Source organism: Bombus impatiens, unplaced genomic scaffold, assembly GCF_000188095.3.
Source record: "Bombus impatiens unplaced genomic scaffold, BIMP_2.2 scf_0377, whole genome shotgun sequence".
Taxonomy (NCBI): Eukaryota; Metazoa; Arthropoda; class Insecta; order Hymenoptera; family Apidae; genus Bombus; species Bombus impatiens.
Window position 1 is genome coordinate 620469 of NT_176796.1, and position 17247 is coordinate 637715.

The 17247-nt window shown below is 28.6% G+C and overlaps 4 protein-coding genes across 11 annotated transcripts; 1 reads left to right on the forward strand and 3 right to left on the reverse strand.

Moving 5' to 3' along the window:
- Positions 1-92: 92 nt before the first annotated feature.
- On the reverse strand, positions 93-6314 carry LOC100749594 (importin-7). 5 transcript variants are annotated; one of them, XR_001102321.3, is made up of 20 exons: positions 6104-6314; positions 5365-5443; positions 5140-5290; positions 4871-5029; positions 4598-4754; positions 4132-4496; positions 3911-4056; positions 3649-3812; positions 3455-3574; positions 3048-3374; positions 2783-2969; positions 2471-2694; positions 2292-2384; positions 1968-2194; positions 1656-1861; positions 1297-1569; positions 1059-1202; positions 860-956; positions 593-674; positions 93-486 (listed from the first exon to the last, which is right to left on the reverse strand). XR_001102321.3 is itself a non-coding variant. In XM_012386154.3 (19 exons), exons 1-18 carry the CDS (start codon positions 6185-6187, stop codon positions 889-891), a joined length of 3174 nt encoding a protein of 1057 aa, XP_012241577.1. In that variant the 5' UTR covers positions 6188-6314; the 3' UTR covers positions 93-486; positions 860-888. The 5 variants fall into 5 exon arrangements, 3 of the variants coding, with proteins under 3 accessions (XP_012241577.1, XP_012241578.1, XP_003489809.1); XR_002946773.2 differs by having other exon boundaries at positions 593-956; XM_012386154.3 differs by lacking the exon at positions 593-674.
- A 123-nt stretch (positions 6315-6437) lies between these two features.
- Positions 6438-7956, forward strand: LOC100749835 (F-box only protein 28). The gene is made up of 3 exons (XM_003489763.4): positions 6438-6698; positions 6777-7025; positions 7089-7956. Exons 1-3 carry the CDS (start codon positions 6612-6614, stop codon positions 7848-7850), a joined length of 1098 nt encoding a protein of 365 aa, XP_003489811.1. The 5' UTR covers positions 6438-6611; the 3' UTR covers positions 7851-7956.
- A 162-nt stretch (positions 7957-8118) lies between these two features.
- On the reverse strand, positions 8119-11992 carry LOC100749955 (cilia- and flagella-associated protein 91-like). 2 transcript variants are annotated; one of them, XM_012386164.3, is made up of 8 exons: positions 11855-11992; positions 11468-11751; positions 11196-11404; positions 10758-11106; positions 10346-10674; positions 10028-10249; positions 9654-9949; positions 8119-9577 (listed from the first exon to the last, which is right to left on the reverse strand). In XM_012386164.3, exons 2-8 carry the CDS (start codon positions 11745-11747, stop codon positions 9340-9342), a joined length of 1923 nt encoding a protein of 640 aa, XP_012241587.1. In that variant the 5' UTR covers positions 11748-11751; positions 11855-11992; the 3' UTR covers positions 8119-9339. The 2 variants fall into 2 exon arrangements, with proteins under 2 accessions (XP_012241587.1, XP_012241586.1); XM_012386163.3 differs by lacking the exon at positions 11855-11992 and having other exon boundaries at positions 11468-11822.
- Positions 11993-12462: 470 nt separating this feature from the next.
- On the reverse strand, positions 12463-16803 carry LOC100740624. 3 transcript variants are annotated; one of them, XM_012386159.3, is made up of 5 exons: positions 16671-16803; positions 15922-16423; positions 15094-15689; positions 13833-15026; positions 12463-13756 (listed from the first exon to the last, which is right to left on the reverse strand). In XM_012386159.3, the coding sequence occupies exons 2-5, from the start codon at positions 16412-16414 to the stop codon at positions 13061-13063; spliced, it is 2979 nt and encodes a 992-aa protein (XP_012241582.1). In that variant the 5' UTR covers positions 16415-16423; positions 16671-16803; the 3' UTR covers positions 12463-13060. The 3 variants fall into 3 exon arrangements, with proteins under 3 accessions (XP_012241582.1, XP_012241585.1, XP_012241584.1); XM_012386162.3 differs by lacking the exon at positions 16671-16803 and adding an exon at positions 15769-15817 and having other exon boundaries at positions 16239-16309; XM_012386161.3 differs by lacking the exon at positions 16671-16803 and adding an exon at positions 15769-15817 and having other exon boundaries at positions 15922-15999.
- Positions 16804-17247: the final 444 nt, after the last annotated feature.

The following is a 17247-nucleotide window of genomic DNA, read 5'->3' on the forward strand; positions in this document are numbered from 1 at the left end:
ATGTACAAAGTGATATAATTCTGCATCAATTTAAAAATGCTTCTTTTGAAAATATTATTACAATTAATGTTATTGAAATTAAGGCTGTTAAGTTCTTTAAGTCTTCATTTTTAATTAGCATTAATTTATTATACTCTAGTACATTGTTTAGGAAACTTATAAACTAGAGAAGCGTCCTAGCCTCGATCCAATTTGCTTTGTTTAAGTTAGGTCCCATCCGCGTCGAGCATGTTGAAGGCACTTTTTCGAGCGCTTCAAAAGCGATCGAACTACTTTCTCCTTTTTCGTCTGCTTTCCTCTTTCAAACACACACATACATACACGCGCTCTTTCTCTCTTTTCACCCTTCCATTTTTAGTTTCATACATATCTTTTTCTTTCTCGTACAAAAAAAAAGATTCGATCGCGCTGAACGATGGATTGGCGTGAGCTCGGCGAAGAAGCACAGTGATTTGGAAATCGAGATCAGAACATATTCCCTGGAATCTGGAAATCGAAATAACAATGATCAAAAATATCTTTCATATAAAAAAATACAAATTAGTATCTTTATTTATCCTAGATGCATTTTTCTACTATGAGAATTAATTACGTTTTACTATTATGTTATGAGAAGAAGCGTGCTTCTCCGCAGATTCCATCGTGGAATGGATTTCCAAACGCTCGAAAGGATGCTACCATTGTTGTATGTACCGAGATATAGTCATGAAAAGTCAAAAACGTGGAGAGAAAAAAACAAAAATGAGAGCTTTTTTCATGTTGAATTCAACTCGTGTGCAACTCAGTTTTAACGGAGTGGGAACATGTACTGCATTGTTAAGGATACTCGACTTGGATGCTTCACAATTTATTTACTTACTTAAGCTAAGAATATAAACGATCGGGTGTCTATCGGCTTAAAAGCGTTCCACCAAAATTGAACGATGTAGGTACAGTCTGTGAATGAAAGGCGTAACCTAAAACGAAAACATTAAATATATGTATATTATTTTAGTGCAATGCATTTCGAAAGCACCTATATTATACCTATATTTTATATCAATAAAAGGGAGGCTTACCACCGCTCTGTTCGATTCTTTTACTTTCAAAGGCTGCTTTACGCTGATCTGCTAAAAGAATAATTTCCTGTAATGCCTTTTGCTGTTCTGCAGTTAAATGACCAGTCAATGCTCTATACCAAACTGTATCTGTTCTTTCAATATCTGTATATAAAAAAGAATTTGAGTATGTACTTCATTCAACAAATAGAAGGAGGTACAAATATGTGGGAAGCATAAGAATATAGTGATTACTCACTTTGCATTACTCCTTTGAAAATAATGTACTCATCTTGATTCATATCATCTGAATCTAAAGGTGTGGCATAGTATTCAAGTGGAGTTTCCTCATTAGCATCATATTCTGAGTCATCACCATCATCATCTGATCTGTGATCACCATGTCCATCTTGAATTGAAGCTGATAAATTAAAACCATGTTGTGTAGATGACCTTGTCACCTTCTCCTGCAACTTTTCTAAATATTCTTGACTAGCATCGTCGATTTCGTCTTCATCGGATGATAAAACCTCTATATAAACATATTGATAGCACTATTAGTTTTTGAAAATAAAAATGAATGAAAAGAGATATAGGAGGATAAATGGAAATTCCTACCTTCATCGATATCACTATCGTCCTCCTCATTTTCTTCGTCACCGGCGTCAGATGCTTTAGCTGCATAGGCTCTTTTCAGTCCATCAAAAAGTAGAATCAAAGATGGGATGATTTGCTGGGCGCATTCATTCACTGCTGGTGGTTTTGTAGGACCCAAACTGATTAAAGTACACAATCCAAGAACACAGAGCTTTCTATCATGCAACCTAAATAATGTAAATATTGTTTTTATAAAAATGTATCAATTAATATTTATAATATTTAATTATAGAACAAAAATGCAATCACTATTGAACAATTAAAATAATTTACCCTAAAAAACAATCTGTATCGTGAATCCATTGTTTAATAAAGTGTGAAGCAATTGGTTCTGTCGACTGTCTAAAATTTCCTTGCAATCTAGCCATTGTGTCAAGACAAAGTGCTGGGTTATAATAAAGTGCTGCAATTACTACTTGCAAGCACATTGTTCTTAACTCAGATGTTTTAACTTCACGCATCAAACGTTCTAGTACCAATTGTACAAAGGAAGGTATGCACTAAAAGAATAACATTACATATGAAATTTGTCACATTCTTATAAAATAAAGTTAGGTTAAAATGCACATTAAAATATACATCTAGAGTGTAGCTTACTTGATCAATATGATCTTTACACTGCAAGATTATGACTTCCAATAATTTTGCAGCATGACATTCTGGATCTTCTCCAGCATCCCCTGTTAATACCTAGTATGTACAAATAAAAAATGAATTTTTAACAAAATAAATTAAAAACATCTTTTACAATTTTTATAAAAACATGATCAACGTACAGCTTTGCACATATTAAACATAGCCAATATATGATTTTCATTTGATAAGAATGCTGGAGTATCAACTGTAATATAATTATGAAGAGCAGGCATCATATCAGTAAAGTATTCAAAGCCATCTTTCTGGAATAACTGATATATCATTTCTAAAACTTTCCACATATCTTCTGATATTGTTTTTATCGTAAGATCATAAACTAATGAAAGAGATTCTTCATAGAATTCTAAAATAAAAAAATACATTACCAGTCATTTTAATAAAGTGTATATTACATTTAGTATCTATGCCTTCATTATTATTATTTGCCTTACCCATGACACTTTCTCCAAAGATATGAGCCACAACTTGAAGCACTGTTGGTTGCAATCGTAGTATGATATCTGGTCGATTTTCCATTACACTTAATAAAGACTCTATTGTATTTAATAATCCCATGGCAGTAATAGCTTTTTCGTCGCTGCCTTCATCTGTTTCGAGCACTTGGCTGAAAGTCGCAGCCTAAAAAATATCAATAAGATTTTTTTTCAATATCTTAATTTATTTTGTAAAGGGAAGAAATAAAGGAATAATACTCACAAGATGTTGACATATCTCAACTGCGATTGGCATAAGTTGGTCTGGATATATATAAACAATTTTTTGAATAACGGTTGTTAAATCATCATTTTCTGTTTCTCGTACAATAGCTAATAATTCAAGGGTTATAGGCTTAATTAGAGGTTTTACATATTTTTTTGCTTTCTCTTGAGCAGAAAGAAGCATTTGCAAAGCAATAGCAGCTTCTACCTTAACAGGTAGATCTTGGTCCGTCAGAAGAACGTTCGTCGTCAATCGAACAGCCTCAACTAATATTTGTTCTTGCTTAAATTTTATTTCGGAGAAATAATGCAATACCCAGCATGCCTGGAGTGTAATAATTATAAAAGGATTACAAATCAAATAATCAATAAATTTTAATAAATAATAATATACGGATTACTTACTCTCGCTCGCATATGTCCATGAGGACTACTAAATTCTGGAAGAACATATTGTAGTAACATTTTATCCATTTGCTCCTTATAAACTTTCTTCTTTAATAATACATCCGCTAAACTCCCAATCTAAAGAAAACTGATTTTTAGAATATTTTATATTTTTTACTTTATAAAATACTTTTTCACATAAAGATAATTACCATATGCAATGCCCCATCCTTCTGTCTAGGGTCTGCATTTGGACTAGTTAGTACTTCCACACAAAATTGTATAGTTTCCTGGAGCATATCTTTACGTTTCTTACACGCAGAATATAATAAGGTCTGTGCTGCAGTTACTGGAGACACAAAGTCTTCAAAAATGTCTAGAAAGTAATAAATTATATCATTTATTAAAATAAAATAATAAAAGACAAAGTATACGCAAACAGGATACACTTTATTTTTAAATAAATCATCTCACCAAATTTGACCCTAATATATTCATATGGATTATTATTCCAAAGTTCTTCATCTGCTGCAGAATATGAGAGTATTGGAAAGAGTACATCACGAATTATCTCAAACATGTGTGGTTTCAAAAACTTCCATGAATATGCGTGGCTTACTCTATACATTAAAACAGAGAATTTTCAAACTGTAGCTTGCAACATAATAGAATTATTGTTTGAATTTATTGCTTACCCTTGATTAATATAATTAATTGATTGTTGAATCACTCTAGGTGATACATATATCTTTCTTCGATATTGGTCCAAAATTTTCAAAAGGACTTCAAGTATCCCTCCACTAAAAGTTCTTAAATACCACCCAGAAAACTCCTTGTACTCATGAGTTACATTTCCTGGACTTCCATATCTTTCAAACATTCTGCGTAAAATATGAAGAGCCCACTTCTTACATTTCCACCATGGCAATTCAGCTCGTTCATCGTCATCCAAATCTGGATTGTTGGTCTCAGGTGGAACAGGTCTATCAGCTACTTGTCGTACCACATCCATCCATTGAGAAAAAACCTCTTTTGAAATCAAATCTAAAGGAAGTGTATACTGAAAGAAAAATCATAAATTATAATGGAAATTAAAAAAGTGATTACATATACTTTTATACAGAATAATATGTTTAACATCTATAAAAGCAAAATGTATACCTGTGTAAGGGTGAAAAATATTTTTAATATCTGCTTTTGCAGCAATACTGATTGTTCTGAAGGATCTGGTAAAAGTCGTAATATCAATTGATAAATCATAGGAAACAAGAGATTCATTGCTTCATTTAATGGCCCTCTTTCTTCTGCCTTCTTATATCTAAAAAATATACCAGTAAATGTTTCTACTATTATCACTGCAATTTGAAACATATGTAATATGTCACGTTTTGGTAATAATTTTTTCTTTGAACAAGAAAGTCCAATAAGACATACTCAAAATTTTTGACAAGTTGATGGAGTGCAAGGAGAACACCTGGCCAGCAAGAAGCATCTGAATTCTGTAAATATATTGTGATCTTGTCCACTATTTGTGTCCATCTTCCAGGAAAGTCATGTTTAACTATATTACTAACACAAACACCCAATTGTACTCTAAATCGACAAAAGAATATATTGATTAAGATTACTTATAAAGATACCATGTTACATATATATTGTATATTTTCTACAATTGAAAATGTGATTGTGATAGAAAAACTTACCTAATAAGTTCTGGTGCATGTACAAGAGCATCAACAATTGCATCACGGATCATTGCACGATCTTGTTCATGAATAGTAAACTTGACTGACCCATTTTCATCTTCCCTGTCAGCCCAATTTGTTGCAATTAGATTCTTCAAATATATAACACCTAAATTGGTATTAAGTTATCATTAGTTAACTAATTTTTTCTTTTTTTTTTAAGCGATTAATCTTATTAATTACCAGCTTGTCTTACAGACATTTCCTCTGCAGTCATTAAAACTTGAAGTAGTGTTGGTGCAAAACCAATAATTTTGTGAATCTGAAAACATTATGGAATCCTCTAAATTATAAATCTAGTCTAGTGTAGTTATTATTGTATGTAAACCATTATATGTAACTATAATATAATCTTTTATAATTTGAAATATAAAATAATAGTTCATTTTTATTAATGTTCAACAGAGTATATAAACACTATGATGCATACATTCAATAGTACAAATGAAGAGAAAGAACGTTAATAAATAATAGTATTAAATTATAACAAATTAGGAGTATCTTGTAAATGAAAAAGAATGTTTTTAAGTAATAATAATTAAGTAATAAGTAAATATCTCAAAATTGATAGACAGTAAAATAATGTTTTAAAATGTTAAAAAATTTATCTATGTTACTTCATGGAAGAATATATAACAAAAATTTCTAGATCCACATAATTATGAGTTTGGTTAAATGCCGTCCTCTCGAAAATTAAAATTAATAAAAAAAAATGAAATTGTTAGCTAACAAAGATAAAAAAATTTATTTTCCTGAATATGTTTTAGAAGAATGAATTATATATGTATACATATATACATAGGTGAATAATAATGAAGAAAATATAAAAGATGAATAATAATGAAGGAAAATGATAGGAATGGAGCACATGTTTCTGTTGGAGTATCGGTCATTTAAGCACGTTTTCAATAAGTTGACCGACCTGATTTAGCTGCTCCTCAGCTTGCTTCTGTTGCTCTGGGTCGATCGTGGCTCGTAATAATTCTGTCACTTTTCGTACATCCATCTTGTAATTGGTTTCGTAGTAGACGGTGATGTCCAAATTTTTAACTCTTCGTCACGAATTCGACCCGGCGCATTCACCTCGCTACTCCCTCATCACGTGACACAACAATATGGCAGCCAAAACTGATGTGCGTTATATCCGGCCATTAACTGTATAAGAGTTAGAAAGGGAACTGGCAAATTCATTACGTTGCAAGATTGTAGATAGCAAACTACGTTATAAACAGATACATGTGCAATAGCTATATTTGTTTATAGGTCATCGGTCGGTCAAAACATTGTAATCGTAATTGTATGCACCATAGTTAAAGCTGCACCATTTTTACTACTATTGCATTAACTTGAAAAAGATATAATTTAATAATATTTTTAAAATTTCACTTGAGTGAAAGTGTTAAGAATTTAATTAAAACAAGAACAGTGATATGTTGCAATTAATAAACCTGCCTGACATTGTTTTAGAGACAATTTTGTCTAACCTTTCGTACGATGATATTTCTCGATATAGAATTGTAAGATTATTTTTATCCTTCTTGTGTGTTATTGTTTGCTAAGACTTATATACTAAGTTTTTAAAAAAATTGTAACAGGTTTGTAAACAATTTGATCGGATATGTAAAAAGTTATTAAACCGAGGTTTCAATTTGATGGAAAAATATCACGCACAATGTTTGCGTGCAGTAAAAAGTCAATTACCACGAAGAGAATCAGAAAGAAGGAGTCATCCTTTGGCACGTCATTGTGATATATTAACAGCTATCGAAACAAGAATATCTATGTTATCCATGACTTTTATAAAATATGTGGATCTTAATTTGTGTTGTTTTATTCCTGGAAAGGTAGAGTATTAATAATTTCAGCTCTTTTGATATATGTTTAATTAATATATATTTTTGCATCAGGTAATCGATGAAATTTTTCGAGTTCTTCGTTTAATTCGGGATTCCAAAACTCCACCCAGGGCTCATGAAATACTTCAAGAGTTAAGAGATATTAGTAGCATGGCTATGGAACATTTCGATGAAAAGATTTTACCAGATCTAAAACACAGTATTTGTACTTCAGTTGTTAGTAACGTAGGTTCTTATGAATTGCCAAGTGGAAGTTTAATGATTTCTCATCATACTACAAGTTCAAACAGTGTAACACTGCCACACAATTTTAGTTCAGAAAGATTGAATCAGACTTTCAAGAAAATTTATAGTCGTGCTAAAAAGAATAAATTATCTGTTCTGTCTATAAAAGGTCAAATTAGTAAAATGAAACTTCGAATGAAAAGACAAGGCTTCCAAATGAGATTACAAAGCTTAAAATTACAAGAGCAGGCAAAGAAAATACATGATCAAGATACACAATTAGCTGAAATGAGAAAACATCTTGAAGAGTGGGAACAAAAAATGGTTGATTTAACAGCTGAACTAAGTCGTGCAAGAGAAGAAACACAAAAACCTGATTCTATAGAAACTTGCAAAAGGAAGCATATAGATATGATTAATCAACGAGAAACTGATACATTGCAAACAAAAGAACTGCAAGCAAAGAAACGTAAATTAATTGTAGAAAGAATATCATCTAACGATGCAAAAGATGTCAAATTTAAAAAATTTATGACCGATCTTCTTGCAGGTAATGCTATAGAAGCATATCCATCAACTTCACATTAATTTACTATTTGTACATAATGAGGTTGTATATCAAAAAAAATTATTATTCTATGTGTATTTTGCATTTTGTATGTTATAACTGAATAAACTTAAATGTTTAAGCTTCTTCCATATTTAAATCAAATCTATACAACTGCTTTTACAATATAATTTAAAATTATTTGAAAATATAATAGCGAAATATTTAATAAAAATGTAGTATGCAAAAAATGATATGTTATTTTAAAGCGATACTGTGTTTAATAAATAAACATACAACCAAATCTTTTTAATTTAGATAATATTGTACAATTTATACAATAGTCCTCGTTTAATAGAAGCACACTCCGAACCGCGTCGCGTCTATTACTATACTAAGGAAAGTAGATACATATTGCTGGCTATTATCTGATTTTGGCTTGCACGCTTCTTAAATACTTACATATTTATATTAGAAACAAGAGTGACAAACAGAGTCTGAAAATCTGAGTGAAATGAAAGGAAAGATTCGATAGTTATTTTATGTTAAATTCATTCATATATGGTCACGTTTTCAGCTATAATTTTCGCCAAAAACACTTGAGACATTTTATTAAGATAAATACGGAGTAAAAGATATAAAAATGTCACTTTTTTTATTTTGACGTTTCATTGTTTGTGGAAATAGCCTGATCACAGATCAAAAATGACGCGAACGCTTGCTCTATGTAAAAAATTACAAAAACTGGTGGAACAACATTGCGTCTATGAGCGGAAAATACTGTACATACAAACACATGAAAAATGAAATGTGTGATGTTCTCTATTTTGATGCAAGCATATTATTAAACAAAAAAAATATACGTATAAATATAACGAATTGTATATTAAATTATTGTAAAAATTTAAAATACAATTAATAAACATATTAAAATATATAATTGTACGCAGCATGATACGACTCATATGTTATTTTAAATGTATCATTAAAATGTAGATATTAATTATCAACTAAAATATTAGCCCTTAACGCTCCGACTTTTAATTGTGAATATCGACCTGCAACTCCAACTTATTCTCATCATATTTCGACTTGCAAGTTTTTAAGTGTCAGATTTTAAATGCTACAATGACGTGTAAATAATAATATTAATCCATTTGCATCATGGCTCTACTTAAGTGTACGTAATTATATTTGTTCATGTGCCTTTACTCTCTGTTAATTGTGACTGTTTCTTTATTATCTATAACAATACAAAATAATTAAAGTGTCCTGCATTGTATTTTTGTTTTGTAAATATTAAGTTGTGATACGTGGTTATATGCGAAAATACACTTCAGATAATTACTCTACATAATTATTACAATATCTTTTGAAGGAATTACAAGTGTTCATTTTAATTCCGTATGTGTAATGTATATTATTGAACATATTTCTAACTAAAATAATGTAATATAACATGAAATAACAAAAGATCGAAAATAAAATATTCTAAGGAATAATAATATTTATTATAATTTTTTAAGATATTTAATTCTGTGATTCAATCTTTTTGCCATGTTTTTCTTCAGATTCTTTATCTAATAAACTTTTGTCTTCAACAAGTGGTAAATTGAATATCTCTTCATAAATTACAGCATGTGCATTCTGCAAATAAACTTGTTGCTTTTCTCTTATATTTTTTCGTACAGCAGTTCTTTCCACTTCAGGTAATACAAAATTATAAATCATATTAGCAACCATTTCTTCTTCTGATAATTTTGTTGCACTGAAATATAAAGCATTAGGAAATATAATATATTAGTCACAAAAATATTTTATAAAATGTATAATATTCATCATACTTGTTCTGCGCAGCTTTTGATATAATGTCTATTTTATCACACAATTCCGAAATATATACTTTAGTTGCTTCATCAGATATCCATTCAATGCCTTCCTTTATTATATCTTCTAAATAACTTTCCACAGATTCTTGATTAACTTTCATAGTTTGCCTAAACATTTCGTCAAATTCCCTGCGACGATTATATTCTAATTGACGTCTTCCAGCTTCTGCTGCTTCTCTCGTTGCTCTTTCTCTTTCAGCCAATAATGCAAAAGCATGTATTCGACGTTCATCCTCTAATCTTATTAATTCCTTAAAAATAAGAGTGAGAAATATTATAAAAATTGTATTTAATTATTTTTAATAATCGCAACTCAAAATGAATTGTACTTTGCTAAGAAAATCTAGCATTCCCGATATAGTCATTCCTTCTAAAGAATTAAGAATTTCATATAAACGATCTTCTTGCATAGATTTTTCACTTTGTAAATGTTGTAATTCTAATGTATGCGCTTTTTCTTCTTGATGTTGTTTTTTACTATGTTCTTCTAATCCATAAGATGATTGTAATTCTTCGATTAATTCCCTACATCTATTGCGGCCTTCGAACATCTAAAACATGATCACTTTTTTATCGAAATTTTTTATCGTATTAATCGAAATATCTTATTTAGTCTCATTTCATATCATTTAGTTTCTAATTATTACCATGCATTGGATGGCTCTTCCTTTAATTATTTTTTGAATAAGTATAGACAACTGATGCAGACGTTTATTTGTTATATCTTCTGTGCTTTTTCTATATGGTGTAGAAGGTAGAGATGGCAATTTATACTTGCGTTTCAATAATAGTGGTGCCTCTATTGTCTTAGTACTTGATCTACTTGCTTTCAGGTCACTATGTAATTGACTTAGCTTTTCTTTTGTCCATCTTGTTGCTCTGATACATAAATCAGCTGACTTAGATCTTGGCTTTAATGCACTTAATTCTTCATATGTTGGAAGCCAATTTGGCAATGTATTTATTTCGGTTACATCTAAAATAATTGAAAAATATAATATAAAAAATATCATATACAGATATAATATTACTTAATATTAATATACATATTCTTTTTACTTTCGATACAGCCTTCTCCTAACAACTCTTTTTCTATTACTTCATGTCTTCTTTGAGGATGTTCGCCATAACGCATTTGTGGGGCATACAATTCAGAAGATGGATCATCATGTTCTTTAATAATATCACGTTTAAAAGGTTGCGATTTTTGTTGTTGTCTTTTATATAGTTTTCTCAATTCTCTTCTAAGCTTGTGTTTAATAGAGTCTATTTCTTTATCTCTACGTATAGATAAAAAATTTGTCCATCTATCCAAACGGCCTTGAATCTTTTTTTCTTTTTCATATTCTTGTGTTTTAGATATTTCATTCATTAATTCAAGCCTATAATCCACTATTGCTTGAATTTCCTAAAATTAAAAAATTGTATTTATTAAGCATTTTATTCTAGAGATGAACATAATTACAGTCTATATTTTATGAATTAAGAAATATTTACTGATTCTCTAAATGCCCATTCATCTATTTCTAATGCATTTATTATAGCTGATCGCTTTTTTATGTTTGCTGGTGTATCCATAGGAGGAAGAACAGCTTCCCATGCTCTTTTTCTTCTCATTCTATTAATGATTTCTAAATCATGAATTCCAATTTGTAATCCATGATTCCAAGATAAATGTGCTATTGATAATGCTTCAGGATAATGGCCTGGAAAGTAATTTTAATATTCATCAACAGGCGAAAATATGAAGTATGTCTAATATATTATACCTGATTTAATTTTATATGGTGGATCCCAAGGTGCAGTTTGTGAGTCACTATCCCGATAATCTGTTTGGGTTCCTATATTTCTAAATGGTTTTAATTTAGGTGAAAATGTATAACATTGTTCTTGTGCATTTGTTACTATGTTACTTAAAATATCATGATTGAATCGTACAGGAATATTCATATTTTGTGATTTTGATACTAAAAATGGTACAACTGGTCGATAAAAACATTTAAAACTGTTACAGTATTCAATTTTGGTTAATTTATTATGTCCAGCCATTATCCTATAAGTATCAGACATAAAGCAATTGTATGTGCTCACACTCATTTCTTAATTATAACATAATGTATAAAAATATTGATTTTTAACTTATATAAATGGTTTACCTGTAAATTAAAAATTATAACATTAGTTTATTACTCTAAATCATTATTTAATATATTAACTTGCTTAAACTCTGCAATCCAATTTTCTTTTTCACTGTTACATTGTCCCTTCAAGCTATACTCTAAATTTTTTACTTCATTTTTATATATACGCACATCATTTTTGTATATGTTCTGCAAATTTATAAGTATGAAAGTTTGTACTACTATTATTTAACAGAAAAAACAGGAATAATATCATAAAGCAACTCACATCCATAAAAATGTTTTGCATGTCGGATGTTTGAAATTTTGGTTTATTAGTACATGCAGTATATGAAGATTCTGAATATATAAATATATAGCAAGATCATAGAAATTTAATTAATAACATATGTATTATAAAATATATAACTTACGGTTCAATATTTGTCTTCTAGGCATCTTTAGAATTAAACAGTTACATACTCTATTTTAAAATAAATTATTTTAGTATCTTAATTTTAATTAATTAAATAGTTCATATAAAAAATATACTATTGTTTTTTAAAAAGAAGTTGATATTAGCTGTTTAGGAAAAACTTCTATATCAAATGGATATTGATCAAACACCTAGCTTCAGACTTTTTAGAATCATATAGTAGAGTTTTATTCCGTTACTATATCAGTAATAAACAATATTTTTAGCAAGTTTTAATAAAACTACACTGGTTGTGATATCTGTTTCATATAATACCAGTATTTTACACATAATAACAACCAATAAGTTATTTTCCATATCATTATGTTAAACATTACAAATACCTTGGAAATAGAATATATTGTACATAAATTAATATTACAACAATTGACAATCTTATAACTTATACATATGTAAGTTATATAAATTATAGACACACATACGTACATATCATTATGTGACATATCAGTTAGGCAATAACATTGTATCTTTAGAATGTTAGCACCACATTGTAGGTACTACAATCTTGTATATATAATGATTTCTTTTATTACATAATAAATATATATTAAAAAAATAATAATATATATAGTTGTAGTTCATTGAATTCTGTTTATAATGTTAGTGTTTAAAATCTAATATTTCTGATAAAGTTTATATATTCCTATAAAAAAGAAATATATATTTATTATTAAAAAATAAAATATAAAATAGTATTAATATTTTAATGGATTTAATGCTCTTTATGGAAAACATAACTATCTTATTTAAAAATTTGTTTTATAAAATGATTTAAAATATCCATTTCCATCTGAACCTAAATATTCAGGCCAATTCTGATGCAAAGATATATTTTTGCAACTTTGATTGGGTAACATATCTTCTGGACACATACATTCTAATTTCATCCTATATATTGTCATTTGACCCAGGGAAATTTTTAAATCTTTTTTGTTGCTCGTTTCCAGATTTGCTTTATAATTGATACCTCGTTCACCTAAACATTCTTTAATAATATCATCATTTTGTTTATACTGAAAATTTTTTTCGGAAAGCAATGTTTTCCAATGAATACAATTAAAATCTTCTTGAACTAATATTACAGATGCCTCAGAAGACGGTAACCAAAATGTAGAGAATACTAAATCAATAGAACTAATTCCTTCTGTTTTTAAAATAGATGGTAATAATATTCCAGTTGGTGGTTGTTTTTGTATACCATGTACTGAATACATTTGATTGTTAGCTTTTATATCCCGCTTTTTTTTTTGTTTTTTTAATTTTGATCCAGATTTATATTCTAATTTTAATTTTAAATCTATGCCAGTATCCTTTTTCTTATTCTGACCTTCCAATGATCTTTGTTTAGGAATTTTTTTTATAGCAACAGCTTCTTCTTCTTCTTCTTCTTCTTCTTCTTTTAGTGCAACATTAAAAATCTGACGAGTGTAGGTTTCTACATCCTAAAAAAAATTTTTCTGTACTTTTTTCCTATAAAATATAATTTTTAATAATCTTATTACAAATTAATAGTCTTACTATAAAAGTTTGATCAGTTGTTTCTTTTGTTTTATTTGCGTCATAATGCAACAAATTAATTGTTCTTTTACTTAATATTTTAGTTTCTCCATCACTTGCATTGTTTTCAATGTCTAAGTTATGAGAGGTTTCATGTGTATTTGTCTTACTATTTGTAATGTCCGTTTCATCATTATGCATATTTTTTCGCATAGAATTATTTATTCTCTTATCAAATTGATTAGTAAATTTGAGATTATTGTCGCTTCTTTGTTCTCGTACTTCATCTTCTTGTTGGTAATCTATTGGCTGTTCTCTTTGTATGTTAATTTTATTATTCTCATCATATAACAAATCAAAATCTTTACTTGTTTGTATAATATTCTGAGTCCATTCATTCTCATTTTTCAAAACATTATTTTGTCTACCAATAGGAGTAAATTTTTTCTGTTGTGTGTATTGTTCGTAAGTTTCATGAGAATCTTCCTGTTCTTGTTTGGAACTATCTTTTTTATTTTTATCTTCATATATTTTTGGCGATCGTTCAGATACAAAAGGTGTATTTTCAGGTAATTCTATTCTAACATTCATAGAATTATTATATTCTAATGACTTCCAGTCTTCAGAAAAATATAATGATATACCAGGTGGTCCAACATGTTGGCTTAAAGCATATAAATTTGTAATTAAAGTAGAGTTAAACCGTAGTTTACAAACATCAGCGCGTGATTCAGATATAAAATCTTCACTTCTTAAGAACTGATAATTTTCTTTAATTCCTTCATAGTTTAGACAATCAACTGACCAATATAAAAACCAATCATTTCCAAATCCTTCAACGGTAACAGATAGGCCAGACATTTCTCTACTTAAACTATCTTCTATTGGTTTTTCTAATAAAGATTTGCCAGTTTTTCCATCTATGATTGTTGCAACTGTGTAGTAATATGTTGGAAAACCCGAACCTATCTGATGTTTTACCATAAAGTCTGGAATATTATCATCATTATAGTAACCAGGAATCGGTATACTTATTATTTCAGAATTAGGTACTGTATAATTCCAAATAGGTTCAAAAGTTAATCCATTATAAACTATTATTGTAGAGTTAAACATAGCAGCAACAATATCTTCAATTCCATCTAATGTTACATCTACCAAAATTGGAGGTAGCAAAGTTCCTTTTCCTGTGTTATGGTGAAGTTTTTGTAGTTTCTACAACATACATATAATTGTATAATAATCTATTTATAAGTTATCTTTAAATATTTAAGGAACTTACCAAGTTATTATACATTAAATTCGCTTGAGAAATTACGTACAATCCACCCGATTGTTTTTTACTACTAGTAACAACGACAAAAATATTTTCTCCATCTGGATGGACTAATTTCTGAGGTGCTAAAAACAATTGCTCTGTATCTGGTAAAACTGAACTGTGTATAATATTTCCATTGATTCCTGATATCATAAGAATTTCACTTGAATGAATTTCTCTTGATTGTATAGTGTGTGATGCAATAATATCTCCAATGTCATCTCCATCAACATCAGCAATAAATTTAGCATCATAGATATCTGAGAGTTTCCATTCTTCTGAAACTGATAAATCTCGAACTGGTGTTTTCCATATACTAGCTCCATTATAGCCATTAACTGCATGAAGTATTCCACCTCGACCACATATAATACAATCTTTAATTTTGTCATTTGTTAAGTCTATACCACAATCAACTGAGAAAATAGCATGAGTCGTCCAATGTACCCAAAGGGTATCTCCTGTTTTTCCATTTAAAGCTAGAACTCCGCCAAAACATGGAACTTGTCCATCAAAGTAGAATGCACAAATATATTCTGAAATGTCCATCATATCCAGTCCTGTATATCAAAATAATGTTACTGTTTACTATAATTAAATGTAAATATTACAACTAGATATATTACAAAAATGATATACCTCAAAAACTGAAATATTTGGCAAAATCATAAAACTATAAATCTAAGACCTGTAAATCAAAAGGTAAATATACTAAAAATTTAATACTACTAAAACACATAAAAAATTATTTTAAGAAATTAAGCTGAAATACACTTGTTCAGAGATAAGAACCTGTACTAAATCCAATAATAATATCTTCAACTCCATCACCATTAACATCATTGCTTCTTATCGGTGATTCAGATGTTAATTTTGGAAATGATCTAGTCCATAAAATCTTTGATGCAAGAGATGTGCATGGTATTTCGTTAGATTCATGTAATGAATCTTTAAGATCGCGTGATAACCAATTTTTCAAGATTGACATTCGTCCAGGAATTATATTTATGGCATATATGCATAATATAATTAAGCCTAATAATATTATTAATCCCATAAAACCAAAGCCAGTCCTATTTAATAATCCATATGTCGCAAAATTATATGACCTTTTACATCTTCTGCGAGGTGCCATTAAAGGCTGTTTAACTCCTAAATCATCATCTAATTTGAAGCCATTTTTTCCATCTCTAATGAATACCTCATCATCAATATCTGTTAAATCTTCATCATCAAAACCATCTCGTTCAACCAATTTAGGTAAAATTGGATAAACAGCAGACATATTGTTCACCTATAAAATTTTTATATTCTTAAAAAACTGCTTATAAATTATATAATAAAAACGTATATTTTTTCCAAATAGATGTAATATAATTAATAAAATGATAAAAGAAAATGCATTAACAATACACAACTATTTATGTTCCTGAATATTAAAGGCAAAAGATATTTACATTCGTTATTATATTTATAAATATACGATAGGAATACACTTATTAAGATAACAAAATGTGAGATTTAGTAAAATTAAAACATACTTTTTATTTACGTATTTCTGAAAGATTCTGGTTTCAAATAACAAGCAAATAAAATTTGTTCACTAAATTTTTCAGAGACGTCGTATGAGAATGATGCAATAAATATACATATTATACTTAAGGGTTATTCATACTCATATTCGTATTGAACATTAATATTGAGATACATTTACGATTTTAGTAATTGATAACTTGAAACATTATTAAGAAGCATAATTAATTTGTTGAATATTGTAATTTATACAAATAATCTATATAAGTTATACATGAAAAAGTTTACCAGTTAAGTAACGTTAATAGAACTTGTTATATTAAGAATTTTAAGATACATAAATTTGATCTTATAAATTAGAGAATTTATTCCAAAATGTTTAATTGATTAAATTAAAAAGCAGTTCTTAAAAGAAAAAAAAAAAGACGGAATATTATGGAGTTATATTATACATATATCTTTAAATCTAAATTTAAATGGACCAAGAGGACAACTATTCATCTTTCCTATTATACCACTATATTAAACTATAATTAAAAAATTTAATTATAGTTATCATTCGTTCCTAGGGTATTAAATCTGATA